The following is a 14,293-nucleotide window of genomic DNA, read 5'->3' as shown; positions in this document are numbered from 1 at the left end:
CTTTCATTGAGTGTAAGTTTTGTAATCTGCATTGTTTGTAATACCAAGTACCAAGCTGCTGGTACTGTAGCATGCAAGAGCAGCTGCCTACCACAAGTGCAATAAGTGTTGACAAAGTCACTTGAATAGCAAAATTTAACTACTGTACACACATTTATGTACATGTAAACGCTTGTTAAGAAGTCTAACATTTAAAAGTGTAATTGTCCACAATGCAAAGCAAACACTGGCATATGCTGACTGATTGTGTCAGCTGTTCTTAACAAACATACAAAGTACTCAGAGCATACATTTAACATATGCAATCCATTTCAGTCCTCATTTAACTGATCACTCACATTTAAAAAGGTCAGGTCGCATCTCTGCATGATGCTGGTACGTCAGTTGAACGTAGAACTGAAGCTGGCAAGTCAGTCAAACGTGGAACTAAAGGTGGCAAGTCAGTTGAATGTGGAACCAGAGCTGGCAAGTCAGAGTCAACAGCTGGAAGTGTAGGAAACGAAGGCAGTTCATTTTGGTTACTTGAAATAGGATCAGAAACACAAACTTCAGTTTCATTGATTCTTAATTGAATTGATTGGAAGTCAAGTTCAGTATAGAGGGGTGGGGGTTGTGGCACAGGCATGGCAACTGCATCACCATACGATGGCGGTTCTGGCGTTTCCATGAAAATCTTAGGTGAAGAAGACAGACCACGCTTTTCAAAACAATCTGAATCCACCAAAATAGTAGAACTTTGTGTCCGATTATTGTAAACAACTGAACCACCAGCAGTTCGTTGACATGGATTTTTAAGAGAGCAGTGTTTGCAGCAGATGCCACAAGCACATAACACTGTCACAATAAAGATAGGAATACATATGGCCAGTATGGACACATAGCTGTGAGAGGTAGTGGACATACCTAAACACGACAAACAAGTTTTTTGGTAAAATAAGTTAACAGTAAAGTAGAACAATATGTTGTACATGAATTGGCAATATTATATCTTTAAGATTCTTTCTATTGACAGTACCACAACTGTATACAGTCATTATATTAGAATACTATGTACATAGTCTGTACAGTTCGTACACCAGTCAACATTTTCAAAAAAAATGTTACCAAAAATCTTTGTTGTACATGGATTGTCTGCTACATAAGTAATATTGTATTATATACCTACATCTCTAAAACAAATCCTTACAACAGAATACAATATCTACAACACTGATGATATACTCTTACCATAAGGGCAAAAATGGGTAGATGTGCTATTATTGCAGCTCCTTATTTTATACCATAAAAGTATAACCACAAATCTGAAAAACCTTAAAATCTAGTCATTCGGAAGACTGGCATGGCAGTATGCTAAGGACTAAGCCAAACAGTGTACATGCAGCTCTAATGACATACACAAACACCATGCCTTTGCTGTGCAGTTTTTTATGTCTTTAAACTACAAGATCTGAAATAATTAGAGTAAAGATAACAATTGATGTTCTTACTGCTTATCCTTAGATGCTGATCTTATCAATTATATGACACCAAATACAATGTAAACAATCAAATTCCCCTAGAAAGATACTACTGTACAGTATTTCAAAAAGTCTTGGTGTATCTGAGCAAATTTAGCATGCAATTCAGACTCTCTATTTTAGTACACAAACCAACCCATCTATTGGAACAAGCTTGTGTATAGCATCTTTTATCTGATTCAAAAGTCTGACATGCTGGATGTGACTTCAGACCTTTAATTATCACAAAACAAGTAGCATGCACTACATATACTTACTGCACACAACTCCAGCTGCATCGCTATATCCACAGTTTGCATTTCCCCAGCCATGAAATAGACACTCCTCGATGGAAGTTTCTATACCCCTGCAAGAAACCCCATCTATCCAGTATGCACTATCATAAAGTTGACCTACTAATGCCTTCTCTGCATCATCAAATCCAAGTTGACGGCACAGTACTCTAGCATCATTAATGTCCCATGAATCGTCACATATCCCATGCCAAAGTCCATTGTGATAGACCTCCACTATTCCCTCATTACTACCGGCACCTTGCAGAATTCTTACTGTACAGCAAGAAGACAATTAATTAAGCTACTTGAAACGTGAAAAGTTAAGGGCAATCTTTACCAGTGTTGGAATGATATACTACTAACTTTGTACGTGAGCAAACAACACTGACATCCTTCATGTGTGTGCAATCATGAGCAAACCATGAAGCAGAGCAATCTTGCAATTGTTTTTCATTCCCAGTGCACTGAACATTGTTCATTATAATATCACCTTGTCCTTGACCATATGGAGTGTTGGATACAATGGTGACAGGCCCAGCATAACCGAGCTGTCTGCACAGCACTTTGCCATCTACTTCATCAAAAGAGTCATCACACACAGTTCCCCACCGTCCATTATGAAGCACCTTCACAAGACCCTCTCGTGCAATGTGTCCACCTACAAGTCTCACTGCAATAAAAACAGTCTATAACTCATCCGTCTCAATTATGTGATATACAAATGTGCTACATTCACTCAACACGCTTTAGTATCATAACTATTGTGTTATACCTGGTTTAAACCAAAACATTTGCAATACTAAGAACAGAATATCTTCAAGGGTACAACATAATCACACAATCATAGTGTTCACAGAGTTGCCTAACTAGCTGATAAATACATCTGCGGCAATTCTTGATTCTACTAACATTCAGTATTCTACACTTTGCTTCTGATCAGTGATCATCACTCTTACAAAATACTCAAATACCATGGAAAATAAATAATTACATGCAGAACAGTTGGTTTTGACAAACACAATAACATTCACAATGGGTGATCATCATTCCAGGCCAGTGCAACACTTATCACAACTGTGCTTCTGAGATCTACTCAGATCATCAATACATATGGTCAAGTATACTGCTTAGATAGTCGTGATACTCTACTCATGTCGTAAACTGAGTTTGTTTCCAAATTATGTTTGCAATAGACAAGACAAGCAAGATGATCTCATAGAGTATGGCATATAATGGTCATACTAATACTACTGATTAGTAATGACAAAGTATTGCTAATTAATTACTCATATATTTCTAATTAATTACTAATATATTGTTAATTAATTACTAATATATTGTTAATTAATTACTAATATATTGTTAATTAATTACTAATATATTGCTAATTAATTACTAATATATTGTTAACTAATAATATATTGTTACTTAATTACTAATATATTGTTAATTAATTACTAAAATATTGTTAATTAATTACTAATATATTGTTAATTAATTACTAATATAATGTTAATTAATTACTAATATATTGTTAACTAATTACTAATTATACTTATTGCTAATACATCAACACTTCAACTTATACAGTACAAGTAATATGGCACATTACCCGAAGCAGTTGAAAGTGATGCTAGTTACAGAGCAAACCGAGTCAACACGGAGCAGCAACTTAAATTTGTTTTACTTACAACAAGTGGATCCCGCATCTTCACCAAGCAAACAATCATAAAACCCAAAGCCAGCAGAATTGCACTGTTCTATTTGACTTTCAAATCCAAGACAGTCAACATTAGCCAACCAAACAGGAATGTGTTCAGCTTCTCGAGAGCGAGCGATGCCATATGCATGTGTGGCATCATTGTAGCCTAGCTGACGGCATACAACACGAGCATTTTGTAAAGACCAGCCATCATTGCAAATGGTGCCCCAGTGCCCACTGTGAAATACTTCAATGCGACCTTCATATTCAGAACCTCCATCTACTAAACGAACAGTTTGTCCATCAACTAAACAGAAAACACAATTTCAATTATCTGTTTGTTGTTCATCTGATTGTCCTAGTTACCTGTGGTGGTAGCTGTAGGTCCTGCTGCACCTATTGAACAGCACCAAAACAACTCTTACTGTTGAAAGGTTAAGAAACATGGGCATTGCACAATAGCACTGACCTGGACAAAATTGAGGATACACACATATGTCTTGATACTCTACCTGACCAACAGGGCAGAAGCATCCAGAAGAACAAAACAACGAACAAGTCAAGCTCATCGGAAATAACGGCTGATCACAAGTGAGCGGACAGAAACTTCCACAGCTACGATATATCTTATGTGGAGGGCAGTCAAGAATTACTGATGGAGTTCCTGTTGTCAAAGTATCATTGCCAGCCACTAAAACACACAAGACATCACATAAAATGCAAGAATGCAAGTCAAGTAACATACTGCAAGACACTCCAATATCCTCATGATGATCACAATTGTGTGAACCCCAGTCCCAAAAGATACAGTGCTCTAGTTGCTGTTCGGTCCCCGTACAATGAACGTCATCCAACCAAATAATTCCTGATCCTTGTCCATAAAATGCTTGTTTCTGATACGTCACATAAGCAGTAGCATAGCCCAGTTGACGACACACAACCTGTGAGTTTTCTAATGACCACAGATCATCACATACTGTGCCCCATTCATCATTATGAAGAATTTCAAGCCGTCCCATCCAAGGATGAACTCCTCCTACTAAACGCACAGTTGATGCCCTAATTAACGATATGCTGGCATTGACAGATTCACCAACTACACAAACAGAATTACCAACAAACTAACCGGCATTTCCAACAAGTATTCTGTAATACAAGCAAAAACTAAGCTCATGTCTATAAAACCTAAATTAAATATTCACATCACCTATTGCCAATACAAAACTGTCATCACTGTTATCTTCATTATTGTCAAGCGTTTGCCTAGCTACTCCAGTGCACAAACATATCCACGAATATACGTCTCCTATGTTTCATACAAGGGAAGATAGACAGCACTAACCGCACAAACAAAATTGCGATTGATAGTTAGTTACCTTTCATATCTGTAATTGCATCATACTACACATAATCAAAAAGTTTCTCTGAACATACGTTGGATGCATAAAGCCATGATGACATTGCTAGACAGATTACACTCATTTCCGTATACTTTTCATCTTCCTAGTTACGTTGGCTGTCTGTTGTCACAATGGGACAACATAATGACAAATAGACCCACACATGCTACTTTCATTGATATGTCACTTACAATAAATGCATGTTTGTCACATAATCACTATCATTTCATATCAATTACAACAAAATTAGAAATCTCACCACAGATGACGCCAGCATCTTCTGTGTGTGAACAATCATGAACGCCCCAATCAGAAAAAGGACAGTCAGCAAGTTGTAGTTCAGTACCCAGGCAATTCACATTGTCCATTAGAATCAAACCCTTTCCACGTCCAAAATATCCTCGCCTCACATATGACACAACATCAGAAAAACCCAACTGGCGACATACAACCCTGGCATCCTTAATATCCCAGAAGTCATCACATACCGTCCCCCAAGAACCACCAAAATAAATCTCCACACGACCTTCATTTTTTGTACTTGACCCTCGCAGCCTTACTGGTATAGCTATGTTGTCAGGTGTCGCAGACGAATTCCGAGCTAACAAATAAAAGGAAAACAAAAGAAAACAATTCAATAACAGTAACATAAAAAGTAAACATTTTAAAAGCAAAGATACGAGTAATCACTGCACACACGCACCACCACCACCACCACCACCACCACCACCACCAGCAGCAGCACACATATGCATACAATCTGCATGCAACAGAACTTTAACAATTCAATTTGTAAGCATTAATTACACTCTAAAGTAGCGTGTGTATCTTACTCTAAAGTAGTGTGTGTATTTTACTCCAATACTTTATAACCCACCATCCTCTCTTCCTCCTCCTTCTACTCCTTATCGTCTTCATTGTCTTCTTCCTCATCTGTCAGCCCTGCCCCGTGCTGCTACTTGATTTACCCCATCTCCCTGCATTTTCTCCATTTGTGTGATTTAATAGTGCATCCTTTTAAAGCATACCAGATGATAGCCTTACATGCCCAGCTCATCTCCACTAATACTTCCCATATATAGCAACATGCTGGTACAGCTACCAGACTCGGTCAAGCTGATCTTTGGTAAACCCCAGCTATACCAGCATGCACCAAAACTTGCATTACTGGTAGGTAAATAAGGCAGTTAGCTGTGATGGAGAAATTTAATTAGAACCAATCTAATCCACACCATTAGTTTATTGATCTTCCCTCCTGAACATACACATATACATCATCATGTCTGAATGATTCAAGCTTACCACAAACAACTCCAGCATCTTCACTGTGTATACAGTTGTGCACACCAAATCCTCCAAAACTGCAGTCCTGCAGACGAGTCTCGTTGCCACGACAGTGAACATTGTCCATCCATATTTTCCCAGATCCTTTTCCAAATCGTCCAGTCGTTACAGCAAGAAGAGCTCCTGGATATCCCAACTGAACACAAGCAACAGATGCATCTGCCAGATCCCAGTAGTCATCACAAACGGTTCCCCAGTTTTCATTCCAAAACACTTCTAGTCGACCCTCATTGTCTACACTCCCATCAACCAGCCTCACCTGAAGATCATCCAGTGAAATTCCATCTGGAACTTAAAAGACATTCAAACATTAGTACTCAGCATGACATAAATAGATAAATAAATAAATAAACAAAAACAAACAGTTGTTTATTCCACCTTTTTAAGCATCCATGTCTCCTGCCCACAGACTTCTCTATGGCACGCAGTTAAAGCCATGAGGTACTAACAGACAGACAGACAAACAGACAGACAGACAGACAGACAGACAGACAGACAGCAAGCCAGCCAGCAAGCCAGACAGCCAGCCAGCCAGAAGTTATCAACGACAGGAAACAACTACAACACAGCCTAACTGAGGAGTACATGAAATCTCTGTCAAATGGTTCTATTCAGAATTCATCTTCGAGTAGAGACCAATCTCGAATGAAGTCCTTACAAGGCAAAGGTGCAGGAGTGTGGCTCTTGACAGTACCATCATCATCATCATGGCATGCATTATCTCTACGCAATTTCCGCTTGGCATCCTTGATGAGACTGGGATGCCAAATTCCTTTGGCTTCTGGTCAGTGTGACTGTGGAAAAGAATTAGACTCAGATGGATACCACCTAATAACATGTAAGACTGGGGACGACCCAGTAATCAGCCATAACAACATGGTTTCAGCATGGTCAGACTGTTTGAGTCAACTGCAATTACATCACGTACAAGAACCCAGAGGAAAGTATGTCAATTCTGAAGACAGATCAGACATAGTCGTGTCTGATTCGGCATCAAGAGTGGATCTTGAATTAGATATTGCTCTAGCGCATCCTTGGAGTATTGACATAGAAGTTTTATCAGCTACAACTCAGAGAGCAGCGGCAACCAGAAGAGAAAATCTGAAGATCAAAAGTACGACCAGGAGCTCTTGCCTGGAGGCTTTCGACCAACATTTGTGCCTATAGTCTTCAAACATTTTGGCTGTTGAAGAGAGGAAGCTGAAGACTATTTGAAGAAACTGTCACAGCTATCAAGAGACGAAGAAGGAAAGTCAAATGCATCAACCTTCAAGTCATACTGGAGATCTGTGTGTCTACAACAATCAAATGCTAGAGTGACTGACAAAAAATAAAGAAGATTGTTTCAAGAGACAGCCACATAAACATAAATAGTTGTAGGTAGAACCAAGCCCTATTGGCTTGGGTAGTATTTAGTTGCTTTGCTTAGATGGTGTATAATAGTTCAATGTTTGAAAATAATGTATTGACAGACAGACAGACAAACAAGTAAACACACAGACAGACTAACTGCTTAAGTGAATTAAAACACACACAAGAGAGAACCAAGAGACAAGTAATGTAATACTGTATAATGCTACAACATACACTTTAAAGTTCAAAACTACTTACGACATTTAACACCAGCATCCTCCAAATGTTCACAATTGTGCTGTCCCCATCCAGTGTGTGTACATTGTTCAATTCTCTCCTCAGTGCCGATACAGTCAACATTATCCAACCAAATAGACAGTCCTGTTCCTTGTCCAAACCACGCACCACTAACAGCAGACTCAGCACCAGCATATCCAAGTTGACGACATACAACGTTAGCATCATGTATGTCCCAAAGATCATCACAAACTGTTCCATACATTCCATTAAATAAAACTTCTACACGGCCTTCACCAGCAAATGAGCCATTTATGAGACGTACAGTACTGTTCTTCGGAGGTAGAGTTCTTGAACCTTCATACAGCAAAACAAAAACATGTTTAATATTTAGTAATTAGACTCAATTAACAGATTCAAGTATCAATGGAATCACCTAAAGCTGGGCTTTGCTTGCTTCTAATTAATTAATTTGTTTAATTTGTTCAGAGGTTGTAAATGTATGTGTGTGTCACTGTAACCTTTGTACATTACAACCTCCTGTCAAATTGTTGCATTAAAGGTTCCTGCTCACAAATTCACGTACACACGCAAACACACCAAGGTAAACTTGAAATTGTGCTTTTATCCACACATTTGCCATTTACCAGTTTGAGATAGCTTGCTGTTGAACGACAAAGTGATTTCTCAATCTTTTCCTTGTTCCACATGACCCGAAAATAGGTCTGGAACTTCAAGGCTAGTAGCTAACATAGATTGTGATCCACAATGTCGACAGCATCCAGCACCTCCGAGTGTCAGATTCCATCACGCTAGTATGATAATGCTCTGGTTTCCACCCATTTCCTGGTCACGTGCAATTAAAAAAACCATCGAGAAAGCGATTTGTTGCTCAACAGCAAGCTATTTCAAGATGGTAAATGGTAAATGTGCAGATAAAAAACCTAACGCACTTGTCGTTAGCTTTCTCGAAATGTCAAGTACAAGGAGCGAAACTGCCGTGGCAGACAAGAACACAATTGGCCTTTCTCTTCATAAAAGGAATAATAAAGACTGTATGTCATAGAATGTGCTGCACCCTATCATGTTCCCTTGTTCTGCTTCGTTAGGACACAAAAGTTATGTAAGTGTGTCTGCGTGTGCGCTGTGAATCGTGAGGGGGCACCTTTAAGACACTCTTCAATAGCAACAGTTTACAACGTTCCTTCTTTCTAAAAGCAATATTAACTTTGAATAAGAGACTTGCCTCAGAATTTGCACCAGCGTAGGAAGCGGGGTGATGGGGTGTGTGATGGGGGATGAAGCCCCCTTGCTCAGTGTAGGAATTGAAATCTTCTGTGCCAGTGACTTTGCAAATCTGTTTATGGTCTGGCAAGCGAGGTAGTTTTTGCTTATTCATCATGACTTCCACAGTACATCCCCCCACGGTACAGCCCCTCACGGTATAGCTTCCCCCACGGTACAGCTTCCCCCTCATTCGTGAACACCTTCCTATGCCACTGATTTAAAGTGAAGTCTGAAATTTAGAGTTACTTAACCAACAAGCACCAAACAGCACATGTCATTATGTTACACACATTAGTGCTCAATAAGCCTGTCTGCCTGTTACAATCACTACTCAGTAACGTACTGTGTGTGCCATATGGCAGCAAAAAGCAAGAAGGCAGACACATTAAACCAAGACTTACTACAGATAACTCCAGCATCTTCAAAATGTCGGCAGTCATGAGATCCCCAACCAGTAAATCTGCATTTGTCCAGCCTGATTTCACTTCCAAGACATCTGACGTTGTCCATCCATATATGTCCCTTTCCAATACCAAACTGTGAGCCTGTCGCACGTACAGCATCTGGATAGCCAAGCTGTCGACACACAACTCTGGCATTGGAGAATGACCAGCCGTCGTCACAGACAGTACCCCACTTTCCATTATGATAGACCTCCACTCGACCTTCATACGCCACAGACCCACCAACAAGCCGTATGTTATTAGTGGCTACAAAAGTTGAAAACAAATGTAAGAGTCAAGTCATGGTAATCATAAAATGTTTAACTTTTTCTATTGTAACAGGCAATTGATCACAAGCAAATGAAATATCAAGTTCACACCCCCAACTTTTTCAAAAATGGTTTTTAGGCATCAAACTTTAACTCTCGTAACCCTGCCTAGAATATTCATATTTGACATTCCAATTTCCTGAAATGTAAGCACAAGATCCATCATTCCTATAAAATGTGTTACCCTTATCAGGGTTTCCCACAGAACCGTCCAGCCGTCTCAAAGTCGGCTGTGGAGAATGTTAGTCAGCTGTCAAAATCGCTGCCGACACACTTTCCTAGCAGTACAGTCTTGTCTCTACTTGTTTCTGTACTACATTCGGCAACAAGAGGTGGGGCTATTGACGCATGCGCATATGCAATAGCTCAAATTGACAACGCCCCCTTTTTCCGTAAGTTGAGAAGAATTGATTTTGATGTATCTCATTCGAAGCAACCATACTCCATAGCAGAGTACACAGACAGTAACTCTGATGAAAGCAAACAGGAACCACAGAAGCCATTGCAAGCAAGGGTAGCTACAAAGCCAAGTTCTGTATTTGACCAGTAGGCACCAAATCTCCATTGGTTGAAGAAGGAAGTCCATAGCAATGGTAAAATGGTAATGTTCTGCTCGTACTTACTGTCGAAATTGCGGCAACATACGAGGTAGTAAAACAAAGAAGTCACACCATCTATTGATGGTACGGCACGGTTGAAGCTGGGAGCCAAGGAGATGTATAAGATCATGAGAGAAGTCAGCTTTCCACAAGTCCAGTAAAACAGCGGCGTAGGAAGATGTTCACGAGTGGGGGGAGGGGGGATATACCGTGGATGTCATCATGAGTAAGCAAAAACTACCTAACTTGCCAGACCGTAAACAGACTTGCAAAAGTCAGTAGCACAGAAAATTTCAATTCCTACACTGAACAAAGGGGCTCAGCCCCATCCCCCACTTCCTACGCCAGTGGTAAAGCTACGTTCCTGATCACAAGAGTGATCCTGCAGGGAATGACACATATTGCATTAGATCATTACGTCATTATACATAATATTATTGCATTACGTTAGATATTTAGTAAAGTTGTGTTGATATTAATAAAATACTAACTTTCCGTTACATTGCTCAAACGTTATGACATTCTGATCCGTACACATTCAAACAGCAAAATCATGACGAGAGATTTTAAAACAGTGGTGAGCCATGAGTGTTTGTAGTAATTCCACAGAAACACCCTATGAAACTTGAGAAAGTGGTAGTCTGCTTGGTATGTTTATTACACATGCCTAGCAAAATACGCTGCATAATACCAAAAACTGTACAGAACAGGTCAGCAAAATCTATAGATGATAAGTCTGCAAAGATTGCATTGTCTTCAAGGGTACTGCCTGTGTGTGTGTGACTGTCCTAACTTGCTGTTTCTTCATATTTTTCAGTTAACTCTTTGCTGTTTGTATTAAATTACTACCAATTACTTAACACAATAGAGTTCATGTCCAGGATCCACCACTGAGACACCACTATTCACTGTATTCAATACACAACCATATACATATATTTGTTACTCAATGCTGCAGTTCATCCCACACTATACAGCCATATAACCACAGTGGTAAAACAAGAACAAGCAGAGCAAGTTGCAACCACTGCCCTTGCAGCAATCATATCGCGCCAGTATCAAAGGGTTTGGAACTAATGCCCCCAAGTCAGAGTCTCAGACACAGCGCAGACCCTGTCCTTATATTCCCATACACACTAAGTATACATCATTCTATGTTACAGCTACAGTAGCAATGACCAGACCAAACAACCAGCTGTTGAATTTGACAAGACTCAACAACCCAAGTCAAGTAAACAAGTTGCAGCGGATCGATGACAAAACATTGACTTATCATTTCATAGCTTTGCAAATTAGTCTGCATGCTTATTTATGTGACCACAGCCTTGTAGAAAAAGAAACTTATAACTACCGTAGATACTGTATAGAGCTTCTGCGCACCCTAACCCTACCAGCTTACTCTTTGCGCTCGTCTGTGCTGTAGGCAAGCCATGCAAACTTGTTTTACACTGACTGAGTCATATAGATCTTGGCGTTATACAAAAATCGAAATGTCCCATCAAGTTGACACTGATTATACAGAGTCGCTTGACAGATACACTGCAGCTGTCTGACTGCTGACACGTGACACCCCAGCGTGACATGAACGTCACAACAGACACACCACAACAATCGCAAAATTGACATAACAACCACGTCCACTCTGCTCGCAAATCTAGAGCTTTGTGAAACGACTGGTAACGTCGAAAAGACGCTGTAGACCCAAATTTGCGTCCAAACTTTTCGTAAAATGTTGCAAATTACTAGCAATTAGCTACATGTTGTGCATGCGCTACTCTAGGTTATAGTTAGTAATAACATAAACATTTTCTACAATTACGTCTTACCGCTAACAGTGACAGAGAGCAGCAGAGGTCCAACAAGAAGTTGAAGGTGTAAACTAGTAATTCCCATGAGAACCATTGTTGTTCATTTCACAACCAACCGTTCCCCAACTGAATGCCTCAGACGTAACGCGCGCTAAACATACCATACACGTTTCTCGCTCTAACTGTACTGTACCGACCAGGTAAGTAACCCCTTCTTTACTAGGTGGACAAACTGGTAAAAATCAATTTAGGTAGATTAGAAACAAAAATCTACTTCAAAGCTAAAGTGTAGAACTTGGACAAGACGTGAGAACGTCACGTGCTACAGCTTATCATTTACAAATATGCAAATTAGATCACGTTTTGTGCATGTGCAGAGTTGTCGTTAGTGTTGGCATGAAATGATCGCCTTTTTGCTGAAGCAATCCTCAGGAGCATAGCACACGAGGAAGAACAAGAACCAGAACAAAGATATACATGTACGTCTGCATGCGCAGGCAGTGCAGCGTGTGTACGTATGCATTTGATTACTATCCCATTTTTTACCTTCTCCTTCACATTCCTTTTTCTCTTTCCGCAACCTAGCTAATTCACCCTAACTGCACTCTTGGTCATACGTGCAGGACAAGCTAGCTTTGGGAATACCGGTAGGCAGAAATATTCTAGAGCAGCACACCCATGGCATTTGCTTAATTTTGCTCCTGCTTTGTTTAGAATATTTAAATTGGTAGTGATGTCACTTCTTGATTTTATGCATTGTGGGTAGGTGGATGGGTGTGGCAGTGAGAACATTGGCTGGATCAGGATTAGTTGACGGGCAGGGAGGGTCTGCTGCTTTTAGATATTACTCAATCAGCAAACAATCTATCCTGACCTAAACTGTATTGGTAAGATAGATGTACATGGTAATGTCACTACTACTGCAGGACAACAAGCAGCAGATCTTACTGATGGTCACTGTAGTGATGCAAACTTTAACTGGCCATGGCAAATAGCATGCAGAAGTGGAGATCATGACACATTGTATGTTACTAACTGTAATAACCATGCAGTGAGAGAAGTATCACTCCACACTAGGGATGAGAACAATTGCTGGTGGCCAAGGTTCAGGGTCTTGTGATGGAGCAATAGAAGAGGCCACACTGTTTGGAATACTATTGACAGCAAAGGTTGCATCTTTGTGCGTGATTGTAGAAATCACAAGATTAGAATAATTTCCTCTACCATGAAGACAATGACTAGCTACTCTAGTGGGATGTAGCGAGGAAGGTTTAGTAGACTGCAATTAATGGTGAGGAAGCAAAACTAAACTATCCGTATTGTCTTCTGAATGAGTCAACCCATACACAGCAAAACTGCATTCGTAAAGTTGATCTCCAACAGCATTTACCACCCCTACCAAACCTGGATGTATCATTGGGTAAAGAACTGATGTTGTGTTACAAGTTGAAGGCAAACAATTATTTGCTTGTACAGGTGTACTAATTGCTCACAGTTCTGGTCTCTTCTCATCTGGAATGAAAGAATTCCATCCTTCACGTGATGGACACGTGACCACAATTCCAATCCAAGATGCAAGCTATGACGCTTTTCAAGCTCTCATTGTGTATCTCATCACAGACAAGGTGAGTGTGGATGTGAATGACTGGAAGATAGTATGTCAACTCCTCATTCTTTTTTATTGCTTCTGGCTTCCAAACTGAAGAGATTCTGTGAACAGATTGTGGCAAGACAGATTAGAGTAGAGAATGCAGTCAAAGTTCTGTGTTTGTCAGACACTCACAACACTCCACTGCTGAAACAACAAGCCATCACATCTATATGCAACCATCTTGCTGAAATTGACATGAACGTAGGCACAACACCGCAAATATCCAGTACGTGCATATAACTAGACTAGAATTCACGGTTTCTGCAAGAAATTTGATGCACACTTGATTTTCTGTTTCATCTTTCTCAGCTCGGCATCAATCACTTGGCACTTTAACTATTTGTGCGA

General features: G+C 39.9%; 1 protein-coding gene across 1 annotated transcript; it reads right to left on the bottom strand.

Annotated features, from left to right (window-relative positions):
* Nucleotides 1-112: 112 nt before the first annotated feature.
* On the bottom strand, nucleotides 113-12,425 carry LOC134181065 (deleted in malignant brain tumors 1 protein-like). Its single transcript, XM_062648264.1, has 13 exons — nucleotides 12,313-12,425; nucleotides 9,517-9,825; nucleotides 7,850-8,185; nucleotides 6,197-6,529; nucleotides 5,154-5,495; nucleotides 4,240-4,590; nucleotides 3,964-4,185; nucleotides 3,861-3,890; nucleotides 3,484-3,801; nucleotides 3,405-3,425; nucleotides 2,130-2,462; nucleotides 1,775-2,065; nucleotides 113-903 (listed from the first exon to the last, which is right to left on the bottom strand). The coding sequence occupies exons 1-13, from the start codon at nucleotides 12,386-12,388 to the stop codon at nucleotides 350-352; spliced, it is 3,516 nt and encodes a 1,171-aa protein (XP_062504248.1). The 5' UTR covers nucleotides 12,389-12,425; the 3' UTR covers nucleotides 113-349.
* Nucleotides 12,426-14,293: the final 1,868 nt, after the last annotated feature.

Source organism: Corticium candelabrum, chromosome 6, assembly GCF_963422355.1.
Source record: "Corticium candelabrum chromosome 6, ooCorCand1.1, whole genome shotgun sequence".
NCBI lineage: Eukaryota > Metazoa > Porifera > Homoscleromorpha > Homosclerophorida > Plakinidae > Corticium > Corticium candelabrum.
Note: the sequence above shows the minus strand (reverse complement) of the source record. Positions and strands in the feature narration are given on the sequence as shown.